At 41.2% G+C, this 20,628-nt stretch overlaps 1 protein-coding gene and 1 non-coding gene across 6 annotated transcripts; both read right to left on the bottom strand.

The window, feature by feature from the left end:
- Nucleotides 1–3,542: 3,542 nt before the first annotated feature.
- LOC111576636 (ubiquitin-associated protein 2-like) lies at nt 3,543–20,516 on the bottom strand. 5 transcript variants are annotated; one of them, XM_023282394.3, is made up of 30 exons: nt 20,363–20,516; nt 18,857–18,994; nt 18,486–18,563; nt 18,243–18,353; nt 17,908–18,067; nt 17,642–17,719; nt 16,623–16,686; nt 16,256–16,353; nt 15,907–15,959; nt 15,582–15,646; nt 15,170–15,392; nt 14,774–15,029; nt 14,525–14,674; nt 13,950–14,086; nt 13,015–13,235; nt 11,342–11,591; nt 11,167–11,209; nt 10,834–10,960; nt 10,597–10,654; nt 10,142–10,361; nt 9,857–9,948; nt 9,379–9,429; nt 9,080–9,158; nt 8,544–8,744; nt 7,631–7,801; nt 6,766–6,870; nt 6,643–6,675; nt 6,239–6,312; nt 5,214–5,405; nt 3,543–4,374 (listed from the first exon to the last, which is right to left on the bottom strand). In XM_023282394.3, the coding sequence occupies exons 2-30, from the start codon at nt 18,950–18,952 to the stop codon at nt 4,279–4,281; spliced, it is 3,582 nt and encodes a 1,193-aa protein (XP_023138162.2). In that variant the 5' UTR covers nt 18,953–18,994; nt 20,363–20,516; the 3' UTR covers nt 3,543–4,278. The 5 variants fall into 5 exon arrangements, with proteins under 5 accessions (XP_023138162.2, XP_035809732.2, XP_054867535.1 ...); XM_035953839.2 differs by having other exon boundaries at nt 16,265–16,353; XM_055011560.1 differs by lacking the exon at nt 6,643–6,675.
- On the bottom strand, nt 16,503–16,581 carry LOC111576660 (small nucleolar RNA SNORD121A). Its single transcript, XR_002746846.1, has one exon. It is a non-coding gene; the product is annotated as a small nucleolar RNA SNORD121A (small nucleolar RNA).
- Nucleotides 20,517–20,628: the final 112 nt, after the last annotated feature.

The raw sequence follows: 20,628 nt of genomic DNA, 5'->3' as shown, positions 1-20,628 counted from the left end.
GTATTATCTGCAGTTGAGCCTTTCATTCAGTTCCTTTGTTGATTGATGGGTTTTTGTTTTGTAGCAATTTCCCGGGGATGTCTCTGTCCACAGCGAAAACTCTGTTCTGCATGGGACACAAGTGAAAATCAGCATAATTGCACTAATTGCAGCCAATTTCTTGCTGAATGGACCCTGCTGTCACTTCTCACAACAAGCGAGGGGGACAAGAGCATCTCATGGTCCCCCAGATGGAGATGAAAGGGAGTAAAGGGGGAAAAAGCATCCAGTGATCGTTCTCCATTCAGCTGGATGGAAGGGTTTGTAATTTAAAGACAAAAAAGAAAAAATAGTAAAGGAGATGAAACACAGCAGAAATAGATTTGAGTATCAAATCGAGTACGCAGGTCACGAGGCCGCCCTGAGCACCAGGGCCCCCAATTTCCATTCAGGTCTTAACTGTCGTGATATCCTGTGTGACAGCTTCACAGCTCCCAGAGTTTCTCCAAGGAGCGAACCGAGTGAACCCTAACAAAACGTCTTTGTCAACATCTGAGAGCCGAGCGGTCACGAGTGTCAACAAACACTCTGAGGGGCATTCCTGTGTGCATTTCCTGTGCCTCTTCAATGAAATAACAGGGGGAATCGTGTGTTTAGGCCAAACACAACTTGGGAAAAACTCCATACAACCTCCGTGATACATCACAATGGAAGGCCCCAACAGGAAACTGTAGCCAACCAGCTTCATTCACCGAGGACCAGGCTAATTTGTTCATTCGGGATCAAGACCAACACTTCGAGAGAGGAACCTCCTACATGATTTTCTCGTCCCATCAAGGCAGGTGTTCTATCAGAAACGTGAGCTCCTCTTTGAATGTCTCCTGCCATTATGCATCTACCATTACTGCTCAACACCTCCATGTTTCCTTAGATTCCCTTTCCTGTGTAGATGTTTTCCCTCTTTTTTTGTCTGTGTCTCCGTTTAATGACAAATTTGGGCGCATTATTTCATTTGGAGATCTTCTTACTCTAATTTTTCTCCTCGATGTACCTTTTTGTTCCCTCAGTTTCCTTTATCTAGAGCCCACCGCTCTCTTCGACCCACCATATCTGTATCTCTCTCTGGGTGGGCTTGCAAGGAGTTTGGGATTGGCCTTTCAACTTCACTTTGACCCTTAACCTTGTTGCTGTAGGCTCCTGCACTTATGCCACAATAGCACCTGCCACTCACCGACTTTCCATCCTTTCCGCTCTGCATCCCATCCTCCCATAACCATCCTTCTCTTCTGCTCTTCACCCACTCCTTTGTCAGCCACATTCCTGGCTTATATAGGCTCTTCCAGGGGGTTCACACACTCTCTACATTCAGTGGAGACAAATGAGCAGAAGACGGAGACCGAGAAAGCATTGTAGACAAAATAAACTTCTGAGTACCCTCAAATCCAGTTTTCCTGGCTCACAAGTGAAGTGTTTTATCAATTAAAACACACAAAATGACAAAAAATAATGTGAGATCAGTGTTTGATTGTCAGGTACCAAGTTTAGGTATTCTCACAGAGTCGACACACCACTGGTTTGCAGTTGCATTTTCTTTTTTTTTTAATTAATTGCCAGGAGTTACAAGATTTATTCAGTCCTCTTGTGTCCCAAGTGGAAGCTGTAATTTATGTACTTCGCTGATTAGTGACCCACCTGTCTACAAGGTACATCTGTGTTTGGTATAGAGCCAGTGAAAAACACCATTAGCTACAGTTATATACTGCCACCTGGTGGTGACTGATAGGATTACACACGAAAGATGAATGCTGTCTGCTTGCTACATGTATGCCATTTACACTTTTATGGAAGAATTACTTGTGTTTATTAGCACATTACCTGAGTTAAACTGTGTCCTTTGAGTTGTATTATTTCCCTTATTATACCACAATTAGCTAAACCACAAGGCTAACAGATCTTTCAAAATTTCACACACTCTTGATGTAAATCAAATATTATTGCACAAAAAAAGTGTAAATCTCTGATATTGTTGGGAAAGCTTGTGGTGTTCTCAGTCAGAAAATCAAATACGTGACCTCCATCTTCACTGAATCATCATTGTCTCATTAGAAAGCTGTATATTCCGATTTAAAATCTTGTTTTCCCACGGTGTTTGATCAGTTTTGGAGATGTCTGGTTTTCAGACCCTGCATTCCCCCTCTACTTCCCCTCCTACCCCCAAGACTGCTTCTTTCAAAACGGGGCCACGACATCCAAAACAAAGGGTGACATCATGGTTTCACTTCAAAAACATGCCATTGTCTTCACTCGTTCATTCACCCTCCTTCTGCATGACTGTATATTTGTCCACTCTGAATTAATTTGATGGCATTGTAGGAATTACTGTCGGCACAATTAAAATGACAGGTCATGCTGTCATCAAGCAATGAGCAAATTGATGACTGTAATATCGTTTAATCTGCAATACATTGCCTCTGTAGTAAGTTTTGATTAACAGCATCACAGAATATGTATTTCATGGGAGAACGTGTCCAGTGATGGATTCGCTGTAATCAGAGCCACCTGTGTTCTGCTCAAGCTGGGCCACCATATGGCCAAATGGCTTGCAGGACTATTGCAGAAAACAGAGTTATGCCAACCAGGTTGCAGAAAATGTTAATTTTTTTTCCTGGGAACTACTCTGTTTTTGAAAGTAGACTGATTGATTACACACAACTTTTAAAATTCATAGCGGAATCTCACACGAGTTCACCATTTCAAAGAGAACAGTTTTTTCCCTGGAATGTCAAGGAAAAGCAAAGAGATATTTGAGTTCAGGCTTACAGGTCGACTAGCACTTCTGTGTAGAATACAGATAATAAAAGATGCTGTTTTTAAAATAGGATTGTTATCCTTTGCACATTTCAATTGTTTTCACTACCTACTGAGTAATGTTTGACGCTCTCGGGTGAATTAACATTTCTGCACAGTAAACATTTCTACTTCTTTTACAGCACTTTTGATGCAATGTTTTTGTCAATCTTTTAAAAAAAAACTTTTTTTTGCTCTGCACCACAAGTAGACACCAATTTGGCGATATAACTTATTCTAGATCTACATGGAGGCAACATGGGATAAGACTGATGCTGCCAAGGCAGCTAGATCTCTCAATATTCATCCTTTAAAATGTTTTAATTACTCACTCTGCTAACAGTCAGCATAACACACATAATTACTTTATCATCATGAAAGTTAGACTATATTAATTGCTACAGAAAGAGCTGCAGATTTGGTATGAGGACACCTTTATTTTTTGTTAAAGGTTAATCTTTAATTGAAATGATGCCACCATAAAATGACAGGTGCATTGTCATATCTGATGGGTAATGACTAAAATAATTAAATGAAAAGCATCCTGTAACTTGCATTCTTTTTGCTTTAAATGGACGAACTGTAACAGCTGCCGTCTGTGACACTTCTCCAGAAAACTCTGAACGTCTGAATGTTCAAGGCAGCATCGAAAAAACATGGTGAATAAGTGGCACACATGGACACAAAACAGAAAAAGACTCAAGACAAGTCAGAGCTCCAACTGCTCAGAACTTTATTTCAAGAGAAATGAGGGTTAAAATTAAATTAAAATATAAAATTTAGATGGGCAGGTCTGGTGTTGACACAGGGAGAGTAGGCAGCCCTCCAGGAGAAGGAAGAAAGGCAGAAGGGGAAAGACAGGAAGCTACAAAATGAAGTTTAGAGGGATGCCTGGCCATTCAGGAAGTCATGTATAAAAAGAAAAAAAATGAAGACAGATGCAGTTAGTTATTATAAACCCCACCCCCATCTGAAGTGTCCTCATATGCAATCAGTGCTATAGCTCTCTCCTTTTCCTTTTTCTGGTTTCTTCCAGGAAGTTTTTGATCATTTATCCTCTTCACTTGCTCTCTCGCCAACATCATTATCTCATTCTGTCTAATGTAACATCTTTTCCTGCAGTTTTGAAAAAAGTAAACAAAAAGTCCTTCAAAAATAAAATGCAGCAACCACATTTCATGTTCTATTACATATACAGTATATATATATATTTATATATAAATACATACATAAATATCTTACATGTACAACCAATTTTGAAAAGAGGGGAAGAGAGAACCCAAAAGACTTATGAGGACTTGTGGAGGTGGGGGGAGCAGGCCAAGGTGGCCCAAGGTTGCTCATTGTGAGGGTAGTGTGTCTTTCGGTTTGCTTTTTTGTTTCAGCTTTACACACACACACGCACGCACACACACACAGCCTTTTGGGGGAGAAGGGAATGGGAAGCATTCCTCAGTTTGCCCAGTATGGGGAGCTGCCGTAGCTGGACTTGCTGCCTTGGGTTTTCTGCTGCATGCCGCTGGACTGACTGCGCTGTCCGGGACCACCCTGCGCAAAAGTTGGAAACCAAGTCATCGATTTGTTTGAGACCAAGATACAACTTAAGGGATTTAGTCAATTTCCCAATTAAGCTCATTTGCCCTTTTCAGCCATGGAACTTTGAGGGACACAATCTCACAAGCACATCATTACACACAGAGCCAGTTTTGGTCTCTGGGATGTAGTGAATTCTGAAAAATATCAAAGTAGTACTTTCTGATGGCCAAAGAATATTCAGCTTGCACTGTTTAGTGTTGAATGATACTGAAGAGGTCAAACTAAATCCCAAAACTGTTGTCACAACATTGATTCAGATGCAAACAAATGCAAGGAGTTTGTTGTTGTCACTTAATTACTGAGCAGGGATGGAAATTTCCTTTACTGTTTTAACTTAATTACAATCAGGGGGAAAAGAGCCATAAAAGAAGAGGAAAAATTGAAAATCTAAACAAATGTTTCCATTTGTTGCTCAGTGGGGCAACATGCTAAAACTGTAAAAATTACTGTGTAGAAATACAGTTAAAAATATAGCCAAACTTTATACATTTCTCAGAAGGTTGAAAATGCAAACAATGTACCACAGGAAAGTTTCTAGGATCAAATGTTTCTGGACCTCTTTGGTCAAACAAAAAAATTCTGTAAAATTTCCAAACATTACAGGTCAGCAAGTTAGTGCACAATAATAATCTGACTGATGACCAAAGCCAGCTAAATACACCACTGACATTACCACTATTCAGGAAACAGGAGTCCCTAATAAAATGCACAAAATCCAAGATAAAAACCCAAATTTTCATATTGTGAGACCACATGTTGGTTGAATGTGAGTATACGTAACTTCAGCTTACCTGTCCATCCTGCGTGAGATGATGGTGCAGCAGCTGGGAGTGGGGCTGTTGGTGCGGAGGCAGAATGTGCAGGAAGGGAGCAGGGGCATAACCAGGTGCACCCCCAGGGTTCAGGGGCCCTGCTCCCCCCAGAGCTGAAGGCAGGCTGAAGGGAGGCGGTGTACCCGTGTGGAAGCCCTGCTTGTCAAACGACTGAGGAGAGCCAACAAAAAAAACAAGAGATTAGAATTAGTACATGTATGTACAGCAGATTTCCAGATGTGTATTTCAACTAGCATTCCATTTGAAATCTCAACTTTTGTCAAACATTTGTCTTTACTCAAGCTGAATATAAACCGTAAGATATGTTTGCTGTTTTGTTTACAGTTTCTAGTTTGAAATAATTCATTCAAGACTAAAGGCCAGTTCTTGCTTTCTACAGCCTCAAAGGTAAGCATGACATAGTCTTCATCACCAAAATCCGCAAGGGTTAGCACGGACCCCTTTTGTGGACAGGCAGTCAAAAATTTATAAGTGTGTGGCCCATCTGTACAGTAAGCTCTCCTATTAACAAGCCAGAGAACAAGTGGTGCTTAAAACAATTTGTTTGAGGTGGAGATTTTCAGTCAACTATATCTTTATAATTCATAATTAAAAGAGTTAGAATTTAAATAGTAACTGCCGGACTTTTCAGATGCTTTGATTTGTACATGATTTCCATTGATGGTGCACAAATACCACAGGAAGACCTGATTTCTCCAGAAATCAATTTTTTCCATCAAAACATCTCAGAAATAATTCCATTTACAGAAGGAGCTGCTATATCCCTGTGTGTTTTTCTGTGTTACATACGACTGTCACAAAGCATGTGTACTCATAGTACGAACACAATTGTGTGCGTGTCTGCTTTCTGCTTTGAAACGCTACCGTCTACGCACACTGACATAGAAAGCATGAATTGGCCATAAGACTGCAATCATCTAGCAAAGAGCAGTTTTAATCCTTGGTCTAAACACAGGCATGCAATAACTGAGCAAGTCACACACCTGTGTTTTACTGTAGATTGAACCTCCCATGTCAGGTACTCCACCACTGGTACCTGATCCCGACAGTCCTGGTGCTGAGAGGATGAAGAACGAAGAAACAGAAGGAAAGAGATGAAGAAAAAAAATTAAGAGGGAAGGAAAGAAAGTAAAACAGGGAAAAAGAACAATAGCACAGGAAAAATTAAGGGTTAATGGCCCAGGACAACAACGTCAATTCACTGCAAATGAGCAAATATTCAACACTGAATGTCCATTTCCAGTGTTAGTAGGACAGGGGCCAGCCAGTAGGAAGAAGCATATTAAGTGCGGAGGCGCAGAGAAATGTATCTCACTTTTCTCCACCCTTTGGCATGTACCCAACTATGTGCACATGAAAGTGCAACCACACACATGCATATACACACCTTTCTCCAGAATACTCTTGACTGTAGAATCATCTGCAATTGTGAGTACACCCGTTTTTCCCACTGGAAAACGCCCACTGACTTTGTGTGTGTTGCTAGAGTGTGCACGTGTAGTGTGTGTACCTTTCCCTGGGCCGCTGCCCGCTGACTTGGCCTGCGACTGGGCAGAGCCTCCATACCCTGCCTTACTGTATTCCCCACCGTGGGCTTGAGACAGGTCATCAAAGGCTGAAGGAGGAGGAGGAGGAGGAGCACAGAAGAGGAGAGGAGGCAGAGCGAGCAGACGAGAGGGAGGGGGCAGGAAGAGAAAGGAGATGGGGAGCAGATTTGGTGAAGAAAAGAAAATGAAGAGGAAAGAGGATGGGAAAAGAAGAGAGAAGGGGGGCGGGGGAGAGAGAGGCAGTAAGGTAACCTGACTAAAATGGCAGCTGTGTCTATATTGAGCCGTGTCCAACTTCAGCAGGGGGTTTGAGCTATGCATGCAGCACAAGCAAAAAACACAGACCCAACTCCACACGCACATGCAGCATTTTGTATACATGTATAAAGGCCTGGCAGTTGAGGTCTCTTTTCCGACCCTCTTCACACCTAGTTTCAGTCAAGGTCTATATAAGGTCTGCCAGACAATCCCTGCATTTGCAATATTATCTACTTTTGAGCACCAAAAAAAAAATCCATCTAAGTTAATGGCCAACCTCACATCTCACAATATCTACACCAACTCTTAAAGTTGATCAAATAATCATCTAAACTGTAATTTGTGGATAGTTCTGACAGATTGTGGTACAGTGGTAGTTTGTCACTAATAGTTAAAGATGAGCCTGTGCTGTCAGTTAAAATGAAGGCGCACAGACTCAAGTCAGTTAATTCAATTCAATGGCTAAATTGAAATTGCAGAAAATAATATATTTACGATCTGAAGAAAATGTCCTGCGTTAATTGTCTGGAAACAGTCAGACCAATCCATGTTGTTTTGACCTGGTCTTACCTGTGCCATATGCATGCTGTCCGTAACTTGGTTGATGCTGTTGGTGGTACTGATTGGAGGGGTTCGCCAGACCCATTGCAGGCTGCTTGGCCGAAGCAGGAGGCACAAAGACAGTGGGGCCATACTGGAAAGCCGAGGGAACCCCAGGCACTCCAGCATAATATGGCAGACCTGTAAGATGGCAAGAAAAATATGAAGTGCAATAAAAGAAGTTAAAAAAAAAAAATAAGGAAAACAATGCATCAAATAAAGAAAATGAGGTACCGCCTCTTTAATTCTTATTTCATCGTGGGAACACAACAGTTTGTCACTCACCCACCCACATTTTCCCCAAAAGACACATCTTAAGAGACGCACACTAGGAGATCTGTGTGAAATGAAGCAGCTGCATGACTACAGGACAGACAGTGAGGAGAGTTTATCTGTATTATTTTAAAAATTAACTGCATTTACAGTATTGGGATATTTTAGTAAAAATCAACAGTCGGACACACAAATCAGAGAGGAGCATTACGCTGCTGTGTACTTGAGGGCTGTCAGTCTGTGTCACTCTTTTTAACCAACAATGCTTAGAACAAGAATTAATACAGCCTACATAAACTCTAATTGATGTTATACGTACATTATTAGTCATTGCAATTTGATTATATATTGTACAATGACAATAAAACTGATTCTGATGTAAGAAAATCCCGCTTCACTCTTGTGAACAGCATTAATGTTTTCAGTTATAGTTTTCTAAATAACACTTTGGGCTTAACTGGCAGTTTTCGCTTCAAGTTTTGCAAAGCAAATTTTTGAATAACAGGGGAAATGGTAACTGAAGCAGGAATCTGCATTAGGTGTAAATCTGAAATGTACTGATGAGCAAAATGTAAATTATACTGTCTAATGTGATTTTGTTTTTCCGTACCAGTGTATCCATAGCCAGGGGGCAGAGGAGGGTTGAGGAAAGCCTGGTTCTGTGTCTGCTGACCCTGGCTCTGACCCTGCGCTTGTCCTTGCGTCCCTGCCTGTGGCGTCTGCTGAGGCTGTGACTGCACCCCAGCTGTAGACAGGCTGGTTGGGGGAGCTGGAGATGAAGAGTCATTCCTGCCAAACTTTGTTGCCTCGCCTGGAAAGGAAACAATGGTAAAAAAGGAAAGAGTGAAGTTGAAAAAAAAAAAAAAATCAAATTCTTTGCAAGCGATCTGCTGAACAGCTAACATAAATTGGTAAAGAAGCCACCAAATTAAAGTCAACATAGATTAAAATCACCATAATAATGTCATATCAACCCAATAGGTTCAAGTGCAAAATTGACAGGAGTGGCATGAACAGATGAATACTTTTCTGAAACATGGAGTAACTATCAATTGTTGAGTTCCAACATGAGGTAAAAGCCGACTTGAAACATAATGTAAGGTCAGTAGACATAGCAACTGCAGGATAACACAAATTTTGACTTACCAGAATATGGATTGTTAGCCAGGCCATCTCTTCCAGGCATAGGAGCTGTAGCACCAGGGAATGTTACACCATAGTAGTCCTGTTTAAAAACAGAAAAAAATGACTGAATTTAAAAGGCAAGCATAGTTCTCCCTGTTTTGTTGCTTTTCAAATAAGAGTCTATTTCACACCATTTCTTTGGAGAAAGACGTGCAACAAAAGAGGATCATGATTAGAAGAATCTAACACTTAGAGAAAGACATCTGAAAGCCAGTTGCTACTTTAGAAAGTATACTACTAGTGATAAACAAAAGACTCACCAAAGGAAGGCGAGACTGCAGCATTTGCAGGTCCTCATATCCATAGATCTGCTGTTGAAACAAAGACCTTGATGATTACTTAGTACCATGCTGGAAACTCTAGTAAACCTCACTAAAGCCTGCAACCTGCATAATAGGTTTACCCTCTACCCATTTTAGATTCTACTCAGCTTTAGTCAGTGTTTCAGTGCGTTCCATAGACGTCATGTTTGATCAGAACCTACTAAAACACAGTCATCATCAACACTGAAAAGCTCAAAAGAAGCAAACTTGCGGCAATGCTTGTTCAATGCATCTACTTCGGGAAGAGTTAATTTATTTAAGGCATACAGACTTGAAATCTTAGAATAGTGAACATAAGTCAGTTAGGAAACCCATACCCAACTAATTCTAGTGATTAATTTGCACATGTAAAAAGGTCCTAAAGAGTAATTAATACATAAAAAGTAAATGACTTAAATGAAAAGCATATAGTTACCGGATAAGCAGGGAGCAAGCCACCAGGGCCCATGATGTACTGATTGGCCAGGAGAGGCGGCACTCCTTGGGCCAAGTTGGGAGGAGCTTTACCTGTGAAGAAGAGAAACATTTTAAGTTGTGAGGTGAGAAATATTTGTATGGACAGATCAATACAGTCTTAGCTGAAAGTAAATAATAGTCTGATCCCATTTTCTGTGAATTATAGTGTTGAACAAAAACAAAGGTTTACATTTCAAGAATCTGTCTAAAGTGTCTTCCTGTTTAATGGTGGTCATGCCCATACCAGAGCTGGTGGTGAGCAGGGGTGCTGTGCGGCTGCCTGCAGCTGAGAGTGTGGCGTTTGTGCCATTGGGAGTTAGTCCAGGTGCTCCAGATGGGTGCAGACCATTGGTGGCTGAGCTACTGACAACTGAGGCTGCTGAAGGACTGGGATTGACCACTTGGCTGGACGATGATGAAAAGGCATGGAGGTTGCTGCTGCTGCTGCTTTCCTCATTACTTATCTAAAAGAACAGGACAAAAACAGAGAGATTTAAGTTGAGAACTAGCAGCTGCTTTGTTTGTCAAGGATCGAAGTCTTTATGAATAAATGTTTTTCTGAAAGCCTCACAGTTTAGTGAAAAGACAGTCCTGGAAAAAAAACTAAGAATGCTGGCCGCCGGAATTACAATCTATGTATTATTAAAATAAAAACAGTAGAATAAATGTCAGAATCTTGTGACTGTGTGCATTACTCACTGTTAGGGAGGAACTTGTTGTGAGGGCTGATCCAGATGAGTGAGTACTGCTCACGTGGCTACAAAGAGAGCAAAGTCAACTTGCTAAAATCCGATGAAGTATCAAAAGCACCTCACCTCCAAAGCATGAGCACAGAGATTCAGTCAAAAATATTTCCACATTACAGAGTTAGGATATGTGCTTGTAACCATCATCATCTCCAGGCAAATGTCATGTTGAGTCTGAATCATCACTTACCTGCTGAGTGAGGGGATGGGTGTTGAGTGGGAAGGTGTAACCGCAGGGGAAGGGATGTGGTGTCCAGAGCCACTTTCACTTGTCATGATTGGAGACTCTGTTTTCACTGTTCTAGATGATGACGTAGCTGGTTTAAAAGGAAAATGAAATCAATATCAACTCGGTGCAAATGTTTCTGTGTGCATGTTGCACAATGAGTATGGGAGGAGGATTTTAACAGGCAAATCCTCAGCGTTTCACTCCCAATCAAAGGCATTCTGCAATCAATATTCATTAGACTTATTTGTCATTCCAGTGCAGTTCTCTATGACTGACAATCTTCAAAGTACTTACTGTCCTGTGGTGTGCTCTGTGTCTTCATGCCACTGTAGCCATTCTAAGAGAAAAAGAAATGTTCAAATTCAGTTTCTCATTCATATTTTGTCAGATATTAAGCAGACACTTTCAAGACACAACAGTCAGCAATTGTCCAAAACTTTCTTGAAGAAAATAAGAGGCTTATCCTCACTGTCAGAGGTCCACTAGCAGGTGATGGGACGTCTTTGCTCTGAGAGAAGCCAAGATGAGGTGGCATTGACCTTGGGCCACTGCTCTCTACACGGCTGGCTGTGGTAGGGGCCACAGAAGAGAGTGGAGCAGCTGCACTGGGAAGACCAAGCGAGGGTGAAGGTGTGGCACTGGGTAAGCCCAAAGATGGTGAAGGGAAGCTGGGGTCTGATACAGCTGAGGGTAAGGTTGGTAAGCTGCTCATGTGTTCACTGTTCACAGCACCAAGAGGAAGGTGGAGTTGGGGGTGGGAGGGAGACATATATATAAAACATACTTAGAAGATTACAAAAGTTTATGCATCAGACTTCATTAAAAAAAAAAAAAAAAACAATTAGCTGTGTCCCAACAAAAAAGGGGAAAAGGGGTTACCAGAGAGGTCATGGCAATAAACTCAGTTAAAATTCAATAAAGTTGTGATGAAGACTGAGTGAATACTGTAGTATATGGTTCTGAGTGAATAGTATTTTTCCTCTATGCTCTGCTAAGCTGCTCTCATGCATATCCCAATAACATGAGATACAAGTACACAACAACTTAAAATCTGGATCTCAGAGAAGAATATGACTTACATGACAAACTAAAAATAATAAGATGGTGCACATATGATTGATTTCAAACCTAACCAAATGGACACAAGATTTAAATATTGGATAAACAAAGGGATAACAACATTTTACTCAATCACAGATAAGGGACAAATAAAAGATTTTCAAACCGTGAAAAGACAATATACCCTAGAGAAACAAGACTTTTACAGATACGACATTACTATGACCAAGTTGTTAAAAGTCCTCCACCTGACTTTGAAGATCCGGTATTGAAAGAATTTCTGGGGGCCTACTCAAGTCGAGAATTAAATAAAGGTATCATATGTAGACTATATAAGGACCTTATGTCTAAAATAACTGGGAGCAAGAGGGTAATTTTGAAATTTCAAAGGAGGAATGGTATAGCTATTGTGACTTTCAATGGAAGTGTACAAACTCGCATACATGGACAGTATTTGGATGGAAGCGCTTGATAAGATTTTTCATCACCCCAAAGCAGAAAGCGCACTTTTTGGGAGAGGACCCTAAATGTTGGAGACTGTGTGGGAGTCAGAATGCAAACCATTGGCATGTTTTTTGGGAATGCCCAGCTATAAAAACATTCTGGACAGAGATGCACAAAACAATGGAAGAAGTATTCAACACTAAAATACCGTTTCAATTCAAAACTCTCATATTAGGAAATGCTGATCTTCAATCAGGAAACTCCAATTAATATCTTTTTGGTCTTCTGATATCTGCTGGTAAAAAGTTTATTAATTTTTCTCTCTTATAATGGTTAAAGCAATGCAAACATCTTGTTTCTAAGTACCTTAGTCGATGTACATCTCCTTGTTGACTTCGTAAAATACAGGGATGAGAATGACAAATGGAAAAAAACTCGGAAAATGTCTGCCGAAGCACACAACAGGAACTTTCCCTGGGGACAAAGAACCTTTGGTGGAAATGCAGGTACAGTAACTGAGGCCCTCTAGAGGAAAAAGGGACCAAGAAGTTCCACAGAGATATAACATATCTCGTTTTTGAATGGCTGCCAAATTTTCGCAACTAAACAGACACACCTGCACTTCCCACATCAACATACCTCACAGCCCCTGGCTTGGAGAACAGGCTGCTCTGTGGTTGCTGTGTAGGAACAGACATGGTCGCCGGGGCCTGAACAGGGGTGTGTTCCCTGGACAGCTCCGTCTGTGCCATGTCTACCGTTCCACCACCAGCCTCAGACCCGAAGTCGAGCGCTCCAAACTGAACATTCAGACCAGATATATCTGCTGAGCCTGGCATTTCCACTGCTGACGATGGAATCTGAGGTAGACAAAGAGGGTATTCATAAGAACTTTGCCAATATACCGGGTAAATTTCATTTCAAATTGTTTATGTGAAACATTTTAATACCATAACCGCAGTTGACAAACTGCTATTTTCAGAGTAACACAAACACAGATCACTGGCTAGTACTCCTCCTCAGTCAAAAAAGTCATCTGTGTTAGTACAGAAGGTAAATCCACATTTAGTTCAGGAAAAATTTATTTTGCCTCTAGCATGTTCAACTACCTCATGACCCCCGACTCCAACATGGTCACTCTCTGGAATAATAACATGCACCACAGGAGTAATAGAGCCCCCTAGTGGAATGGCATACATCATGTGCATATAACAAAGGAGTAACAATCTGGACTGCTACTTGAATGTATGACCATATCAGCAGGCACTGGTACCAATCATTTATGAACCTAATATACTGAGAATTGATTGCATAGTAATTTATGACCTCTGTGTTTGTTGACAACAAAGTCAGGGAAGCAGAGCTTACAGCTTGTGCACACAACTTTATTGTGTCCGTCTCTAACACATAACTGATTAACAAGCTGGTTTGTCTTGTAAAATAGGGAACACCAGATAAATAATTGACTCAGTTTCTGTCTTATCTTGCAAGAAACACTGCTCTTCTGTTATTTCTGCATAGCGGTTATTACATCTTTCATCTCATAAAAAGGTCCAAGTATCACAAGGGCTTACCTTTGAGGGAGGAGGTGCTCTGCGTCTCTGTGTCTTTAGTTGCCGCTGAGGCGGTTCTGTGATTGGAGGCTCCAGACCTGGCAGCTTCACTCCTGGAGAAACTCCATCTCTCACAGGAGGTACAGTGGACTCATGACCTGAATGAGATTGAATATGGCATGCCAAGGTCATTAACAATCACAACACTAGGCTCTATTATATAATAATTAAACTTGTCAAAAGAGAACATAATGAAGATGGTGATTCTGCAATGACCTGAAGGGAAATATACTATTAAGAGTACTTGAACAACTAATTTCTTTGGCAGCGAAGGCACTCTAACTATGGAGTGAAGGTATCATCTTTCCAAATGTGGTTACAGTCCCTAAACAAGGCAAAATGATAAATATTTTTCTCCCTTTTCTGCCACTGTGGATATTAAACAACTCAGTAGATCATGTAGCACAATCGGTTGTTGGTAATCCAATTAACACATTAATTGGTAATATTATCAAACTAACTACTTGACTCGCAGCTCTGCTATGCAGATTTTGATATATCGAATGGCAGCGTATGGTACTGTTCTGCAGTCCTACCTGGCGGTGTGGGGACCTGTGGAGCATGTGACTGAGACAGGCCCAGAGGCTCTGTGGTGGGAAGGATGGAGGACTGTTGTTGCCTTTGAGCCAGCTGGCTGAGCACCATGGATGGCTCTGGTTGAAGCTTCATCTCCACAGTGTTGTTGTCTTTAAGAACAATTGGATGGAATGTAAAAAAAAATAGTTTAATAGTAAATTTAACAATAATTCTGTGCTTATTTCTTATCCACTTACAGATAGACTTACAGTGTTGGGCAGTAACAGGGCCATTCTCCACTCTCTGAGCCTTAATGTCTGCAGAGGGAGAGGGGGCAGGTGCAGGACTTTGCATTGGGGGTGGCCCTGCATCTTTGGAAACACTACTGTTGATGGTAGTGGCCACCATCTGACTGGCTCTCTGACCAAGCCTAGGCCCATTGAGTTGCTCTGATGTCCTGATGTCTGGGGTAGGTGTCTGTTTAGGTGCATTCAGAGACCCAAAACCAGAACCTAAGACTGAGGACTGGAAGGATGAGAGAAACAAAGGAAGAATTGAACAAATAGCATAGATCAGTATGTAGGCACACAGTACATCTAAAAGTATCATATCAAATGCTGGTTCTTGCACATGTGAAAATGTGTGTGTGTGTAAGGCTTGAATACCAGCGCAGCATGTGCGTAGGTGGTACTAGCAGAGGCAGCATGTGCGTAGCTGTTGGCTGTGGCGTGTGCGTAGCTGTGTGTTGCAGTGCGTCCGTTGTGGTGGGAATTGGTAAACACCAGGCTTTGGCCCAAATCTTCGGCTGAGGGTCCATCGACTATTGCCCCCAAGTCAGGGTCCATAGAACCCACTCCAGCCTTAGGCAATAAGCTAGTCAGGTCCACACTGGGAAAAAGTAGCAGATAAGAGAGCAGGCAGAAAGGGAGGAGTGACGAGTGGGAGAAAAAAGGATGGGAGAGCAGATGGAAAAGAAGAGAATAAATAGCATGGATTAAATAACATGTAGGTCTCCAAAATAAAACCCTTTATAAGCTGAGTTTCAAGCTGATGAGGACTTTAGGCAGGATGGCTTACTTGTGTCCAGGTGTGATGTGGTTTGATGGAGCAGAAGAGGCAGTGAATACTTTGGTCTCAGACAACTGTGTAAAAAACAAAACAAAAAAAAGGAGTAGAAACACAGTCATTCATCAGATTAACATCAGCATATGTTCTGTATTGTATATTGACCAGTCTTCAAAAAAAACACTGTGAAAGTTAGGCCACGTGAAATCACTCAAGCCGCCAGTAACACTGGCCAGAAGTCAAACCACAGCCTATTTAAAGTAATGTCACTAAACAAACAGCCTTCATGTGGAAGCATAACAAATCATTTTCAGATCTCTACAAAGAGCTGTCTTACATCCTCATTCCAGTCTTCTGAAGTCCAGTCTTCCAGATTGCCTCCCCATGTCCCTAAGAAAAACAGCAGAGTGGCCATGGTTATATGTACTCAGCATTCATCGATTACACGAAAGACAGAAACTGAAGCATTATGACTCCTTTAATACAAAGACAACTCACAAGAAATTAAACCATTATGTAGATTTTTTTTATTTCTGCTTTTATTTTACTTTTGTGTTGATGTTTTGCAGTCCGAAACTGGAAATATACGCTTACGGTAAATAAATGAAACTAATGATATCAACTTAAAAGGATAGTAATTCCACAACACAAGCAATAAATGGTATAAAAATGTAACATCCCCCTACCTCCCTTACCAGTTCCCTCAGCAGGTTCGTTGCCCTCTCCTTCCCAAGTCTCCTGACGAGCTCCAGAGTTTGCAGTATAGTCAGCAGGATTGAAGGTGCTGAAAGTAGGAAAGAGTGGAAAAGGGGGATGACAGGAAAGGTAGAAACATGTAGTATGGTGAGTAAATCTAAGTGAAAACTGAATGAAAAAGATCGGTTCTGTTGTAGCTACTGCTAACAGTAGACGCAGTCAAGTCTGTTAATTTTCATTGAGGAGATTCAGAAACTGTTTTTCCACACATTTATTTAAGATATGTGCTTGTAATCACCATCACTATCTCCTTATCCAAATTAAGGCTTAAGATTTACACTTAAAAGATGTTCTTACCCCATTCCTTGTGAAGAGAACCTGTTACCAACAGCTGCTCTTCCTCTGCCACGACCCCCTGCCCCTGAGGACAAAGAATAGAATAAAACACATGATGGATTGAGATTGGTTTTGTTCTGCCTCAACTTCCCAATAAACATTTTAAAAAAGACACTAAACTTCATCACAGCAGATGACTAGCAGTTTATTCACTAGGAAAGTAATCTTTGAGTCACTGAATTTTCCAGGCAGGCATTAGACAATATTGTATTTATTTTTTGGTTTAAAACCGTATCTGTATATGTGTGTCTACAATTTGTTTCCGGCATGATGAATTTTTGCTAAAATATGGTATTGCTCAAGTAATATAGTGAACAGTCATATTCAATAACTACACCTGAAAAACATCACATAAATTTGTGACGTCAAAAAATACCAACACATTCTCAACAAGTCATAGATATGCTGTCTAAATAGCCCAAAAGGAAGGTTAATGACCCAAAAAAAATCTTTAACTTTGGTATGTTGACTTAACATATTAACAGTTATTTTTAAAGCTAGGCAGACACAAGAATGCATGCATTTCTCCAGTTAGGAAGGAAAACCTTGCTATCTCACATTTCTTCTCAATTATGCTTTCATCCACTTACTGACTCTTACTGCATTTGTTGTTATAAAGAAAGCCTACAAAATCAGGATAGATTCTCCTCCTTTGCACCTTCTCTAATCTCTAACAATGACAAGCCTTAACCACCTACACATTCAAGCAGCTACATGGACTGAGTACATTCCACACATGGAAAGGGCTACACACATAACACAGACATAAATGTTACCAGCTACATCACCCAAATACACAGAATAACATCTAAGCCAATTCTTTATCTAATGATCGTGGGTAACGATGCGCACAAGAATGTTTTTGGAAAATGTGGAACTGGCAACTACAGTTATAACTTTTTCCCACTATATTGACCAAATCTTACTTTTCATTAGATCCAGTCTATAAAATTTAATGTCATATTCTCTATAATGCTGACCTCTGCCACGCCCCCTGCGTCCACGGTCTCCACCTTTCTCACCAGGAGCCACCTCAAATCCATTCTCCTCTAACCGACCTATAACATAAGAAACAAAGTAAATTAGAAAATTAAAACTCTTAATACTCAACTGAGCATAAATCCTAAAAATAATCCTGAAATGTCAGATGTAGCAAACACAAATTAACACTTTTACAAACAAATAAACACATACATACTCACCTAATTATTTCCTTATAACAAACACACCGGTTCTCTTTTCTTACCTTCACGCCCTCGACTGATGCCTCTGCCCCTCCTGTTGGATCCTCCACGACCACGACTGACCTCCCTGTCTCCCCCTTTCTTCTCCCTACTCTCCTTTATATCTGAGGGTCCACCTTCTTTTCCAAGGCTGCGCTTCTTCCCCACAGTCTCCCAGGAGTTCTGATGGAGGTTAACGAGAGTGATTTTGGGAAAATACACTTGCATGCTATTAAAATTTTGCATGATGTATTTTGTTTTAGTCTTTGCCACAAGAGAAGGGAATAGCTATGAGACATGTAAACATGGCACAAAATGCATTTATGAAGATAGCTTGTCCATGTGTGTATGGTCTTACTGTGTCAGAGGTGCTCTCCAGCAGAAAATTGATGGCTCTGTTTACATCTTCGTTGCAGTCATGGAGGGCTACCATGCACTCGTCTTGAGTCTTTCCGGTTACCTCAATCAACTGAGAAACATAGTAAAGTTAGAATAACGTGACTAAAAAAGCACCCCAATGTTCAGGACTTCTAGGAAAATATGCTGTCCATTCAGAGGGTAACTCTTTCTAAATGTGTGAATGTATGCACAAACACATTACCTGTTTGACCTTGTCTTCAAAGTCTGCATCATTTTTGTCGTAGATCATTTGGGCTAAACGAATCTGTTCTGCTGTGGCCTACAAACAGAAACAAGATGACAGGAGCACATGGTACCTGGCCTCAGTGTTGTTTTCAAACAATACAAGACACCACAAGAAACTGGACCTAAATATTTACTTCAGTGAGAGACGCTATAATCTATTGTGAAAATACATTTTACATATTTTATACTTTCAATGTCAGCATGATAACATTCAATACCAATTAAGGCAATCTTTTATTGCACTAAAACAACAGACTATATTTTGACTGAGGAAAGCAATTGCTTAGGCCTAGATTTAACTCTGTAGGTACAATGGTGAAAACCCACCTGTATCTGTTTCTGTGGCTGTGTTGTTTGTGTGTTGGTGGGCAGCATTTTGTCCCGAGTCCCCCGGGCTTGATTGCTGACCACTGAAGTCATCATATACAGTATATACAAAACAATGTATGTACAAAATAGAAAAATCTGGAAGAGAGAGGAGATTGGGACAGAAGCAAGTCTGTGAGAAAGTTACATAATCTTGTAATTTCTTACCAAAACACAATACTGAATAAATGTGCAATGCCAGTACTGTATACTTAATGTAAGCAGACCGAAACTCACTGTTGTCAAGTATACCATGTAAGACTATAACCCCCCATCTGTCGCTCCCCACATTACCCGGTTAAATTTAGCCAGCCAAGAGGGGACTGTCCGGGTGTCAACTTACATCTCTCAGTCCCTCACACAAAAACACCTTCAGTATGCACCAGCAAATATTGGTATCATGAACACCTTTCCCCCCAATCCACGATGAGAATACAGCTACAGGCATTAACATTGGAATAACTGCATAGGGTAACCACAAACGAGTCTGTGATTTATACCAGGAAATAAAAAGAATGAGTCCAAGTTACTGGTCGGCAAAAAAAATGCCACCAACCGACAATTTGTCAGCGTGGGATCCCAAATCAGATCCACTGGCTGTGATCACACTAATGTTTGACAAGTGGCTATAGGCTTAATGTTAGTTAGCAAAGAACGGTTAGCGTTAAATGTATAATTTATTCACTGTTCAGTGTTTTGTTAACGGAAGAGACGACTGAATGGTACTATTTTGCCAAACATTACAGGTCGCTCGACGGAAACTTGAGCCACAGTGGCTGACGTTCACGTTAGGTCAACTAGCTCACGATAGCTGTAACATGGCTAACCGCTTGTCTTTGTTCCGTGTGCGATTCCCACACGATTCTTTCTCCTTAAAATGCCACATTTTACTGGAAATTAATTAGCGGCGTAATCGCGCGATTAGCTAGCCTTTCTGCAACCGTGACCGTTCTTCTTACTGCCGAACCGAGGCGAGAACAAAAAAAACTAACAAATGTGACAAGTGCAGCAATGAACCCCTTTGTGTAGACCAAGAGAAAGGCTAACGTTTGACAGTGGTAGATTTAGCTAACGTTAGCAGCGAGCTAACAACCGAAACGAAAGAGAAAACCGTTGTCTGTTTCGATATTACTTACAACAGTCGGCGCTGGATATTTTATTTCTATAAACGGAATGTGGGAGAGAAAAGTTGTCGAAATACATGTGGCCCACTAAGCCACGACAGGTATCGGCAGCATGCTAACAGCCCGGCATGTGAACGGCCCGACGGCATACAATGCAGCAGTCACGGATATCGGCTAGCTAGCGAGTTAGTTAATTAGCTAAGCACCGAACAAGTCGAAGGCTGTCACCGAATTGGTCCCGCCGTCGATTTAAACCAATTTAAAATCACACAATAAGACACTTAAGCAGCTAAAACGTCTTTTAAATACTATCAACACAACAAATCGGTGTTCTTTCGATTACCTGCTAACACGCTTCGCTCAGCCAGCAGCAGCAGATGCTGTCACGTGACCCACCGCGCCGTTGTTCAACGTTGTGAAGCCGACACCGCCAACCAAAATCAACCCTACCGGTCACGTGGTCCAACGACGAGCCCCGGCGTGCGCGTTCCTTTCTGGTAGCGCGCACGTAAATGTGTTCCCGGTCCAGGCAGACAACAAGTGGAATTTTTCTTTAAGAATCGAATATGTGGGGATTTTCCCATGTGAATGCGACGGGTTGTGCTTTGG

The sequence above is a fragment of the Amphiprion ocellaris genome, chromosome 6 (assembly GCF_022539595.1).
Source record: "Amphiprion ocellaris isolate individual 3 ecotype Okinawa chromosome 6, ASM2253959v1, whole genome shotgun sequence".
Taxonomy (NCBI): domain Eukaryota; kingdom Metazoa; phylum Chordata; class Actinopteri; family Pomacentridae; genus Amphiprion; species Amphiprion ocellaris.
This window is presented reverse-complemented; position numbering and strand designations above follow the sequence as displayed.

What these genes read in the sequence shown, in the direction of transcription:
- LOC111576636 (XM_023282394.3), bottom strand. Translation starts at nt 18,952, where the DNA reads ATGATGACTTCAGTGGTCAGCAATCAAGCCCGGGGGACTCGGGACAAA. An exon ending in CACATCACACCTGGACACAA is followed by an intron (nt 15,393 to 15,581) that starts GTAAGCCATCCT and finishes ACTTTTTCCCAG; the next exon opens with TGTGGACCTGACTAGCTTAT. An exon ending in GGCTAACAATCCATATTCTG is followed by an intron (nt 8,745 to 9,079) that starts GTAAGTCAAAAT and finishes TTTCCTTTCCAG; the next exon opens with GCGAGGCAACAAAGTTTGGC.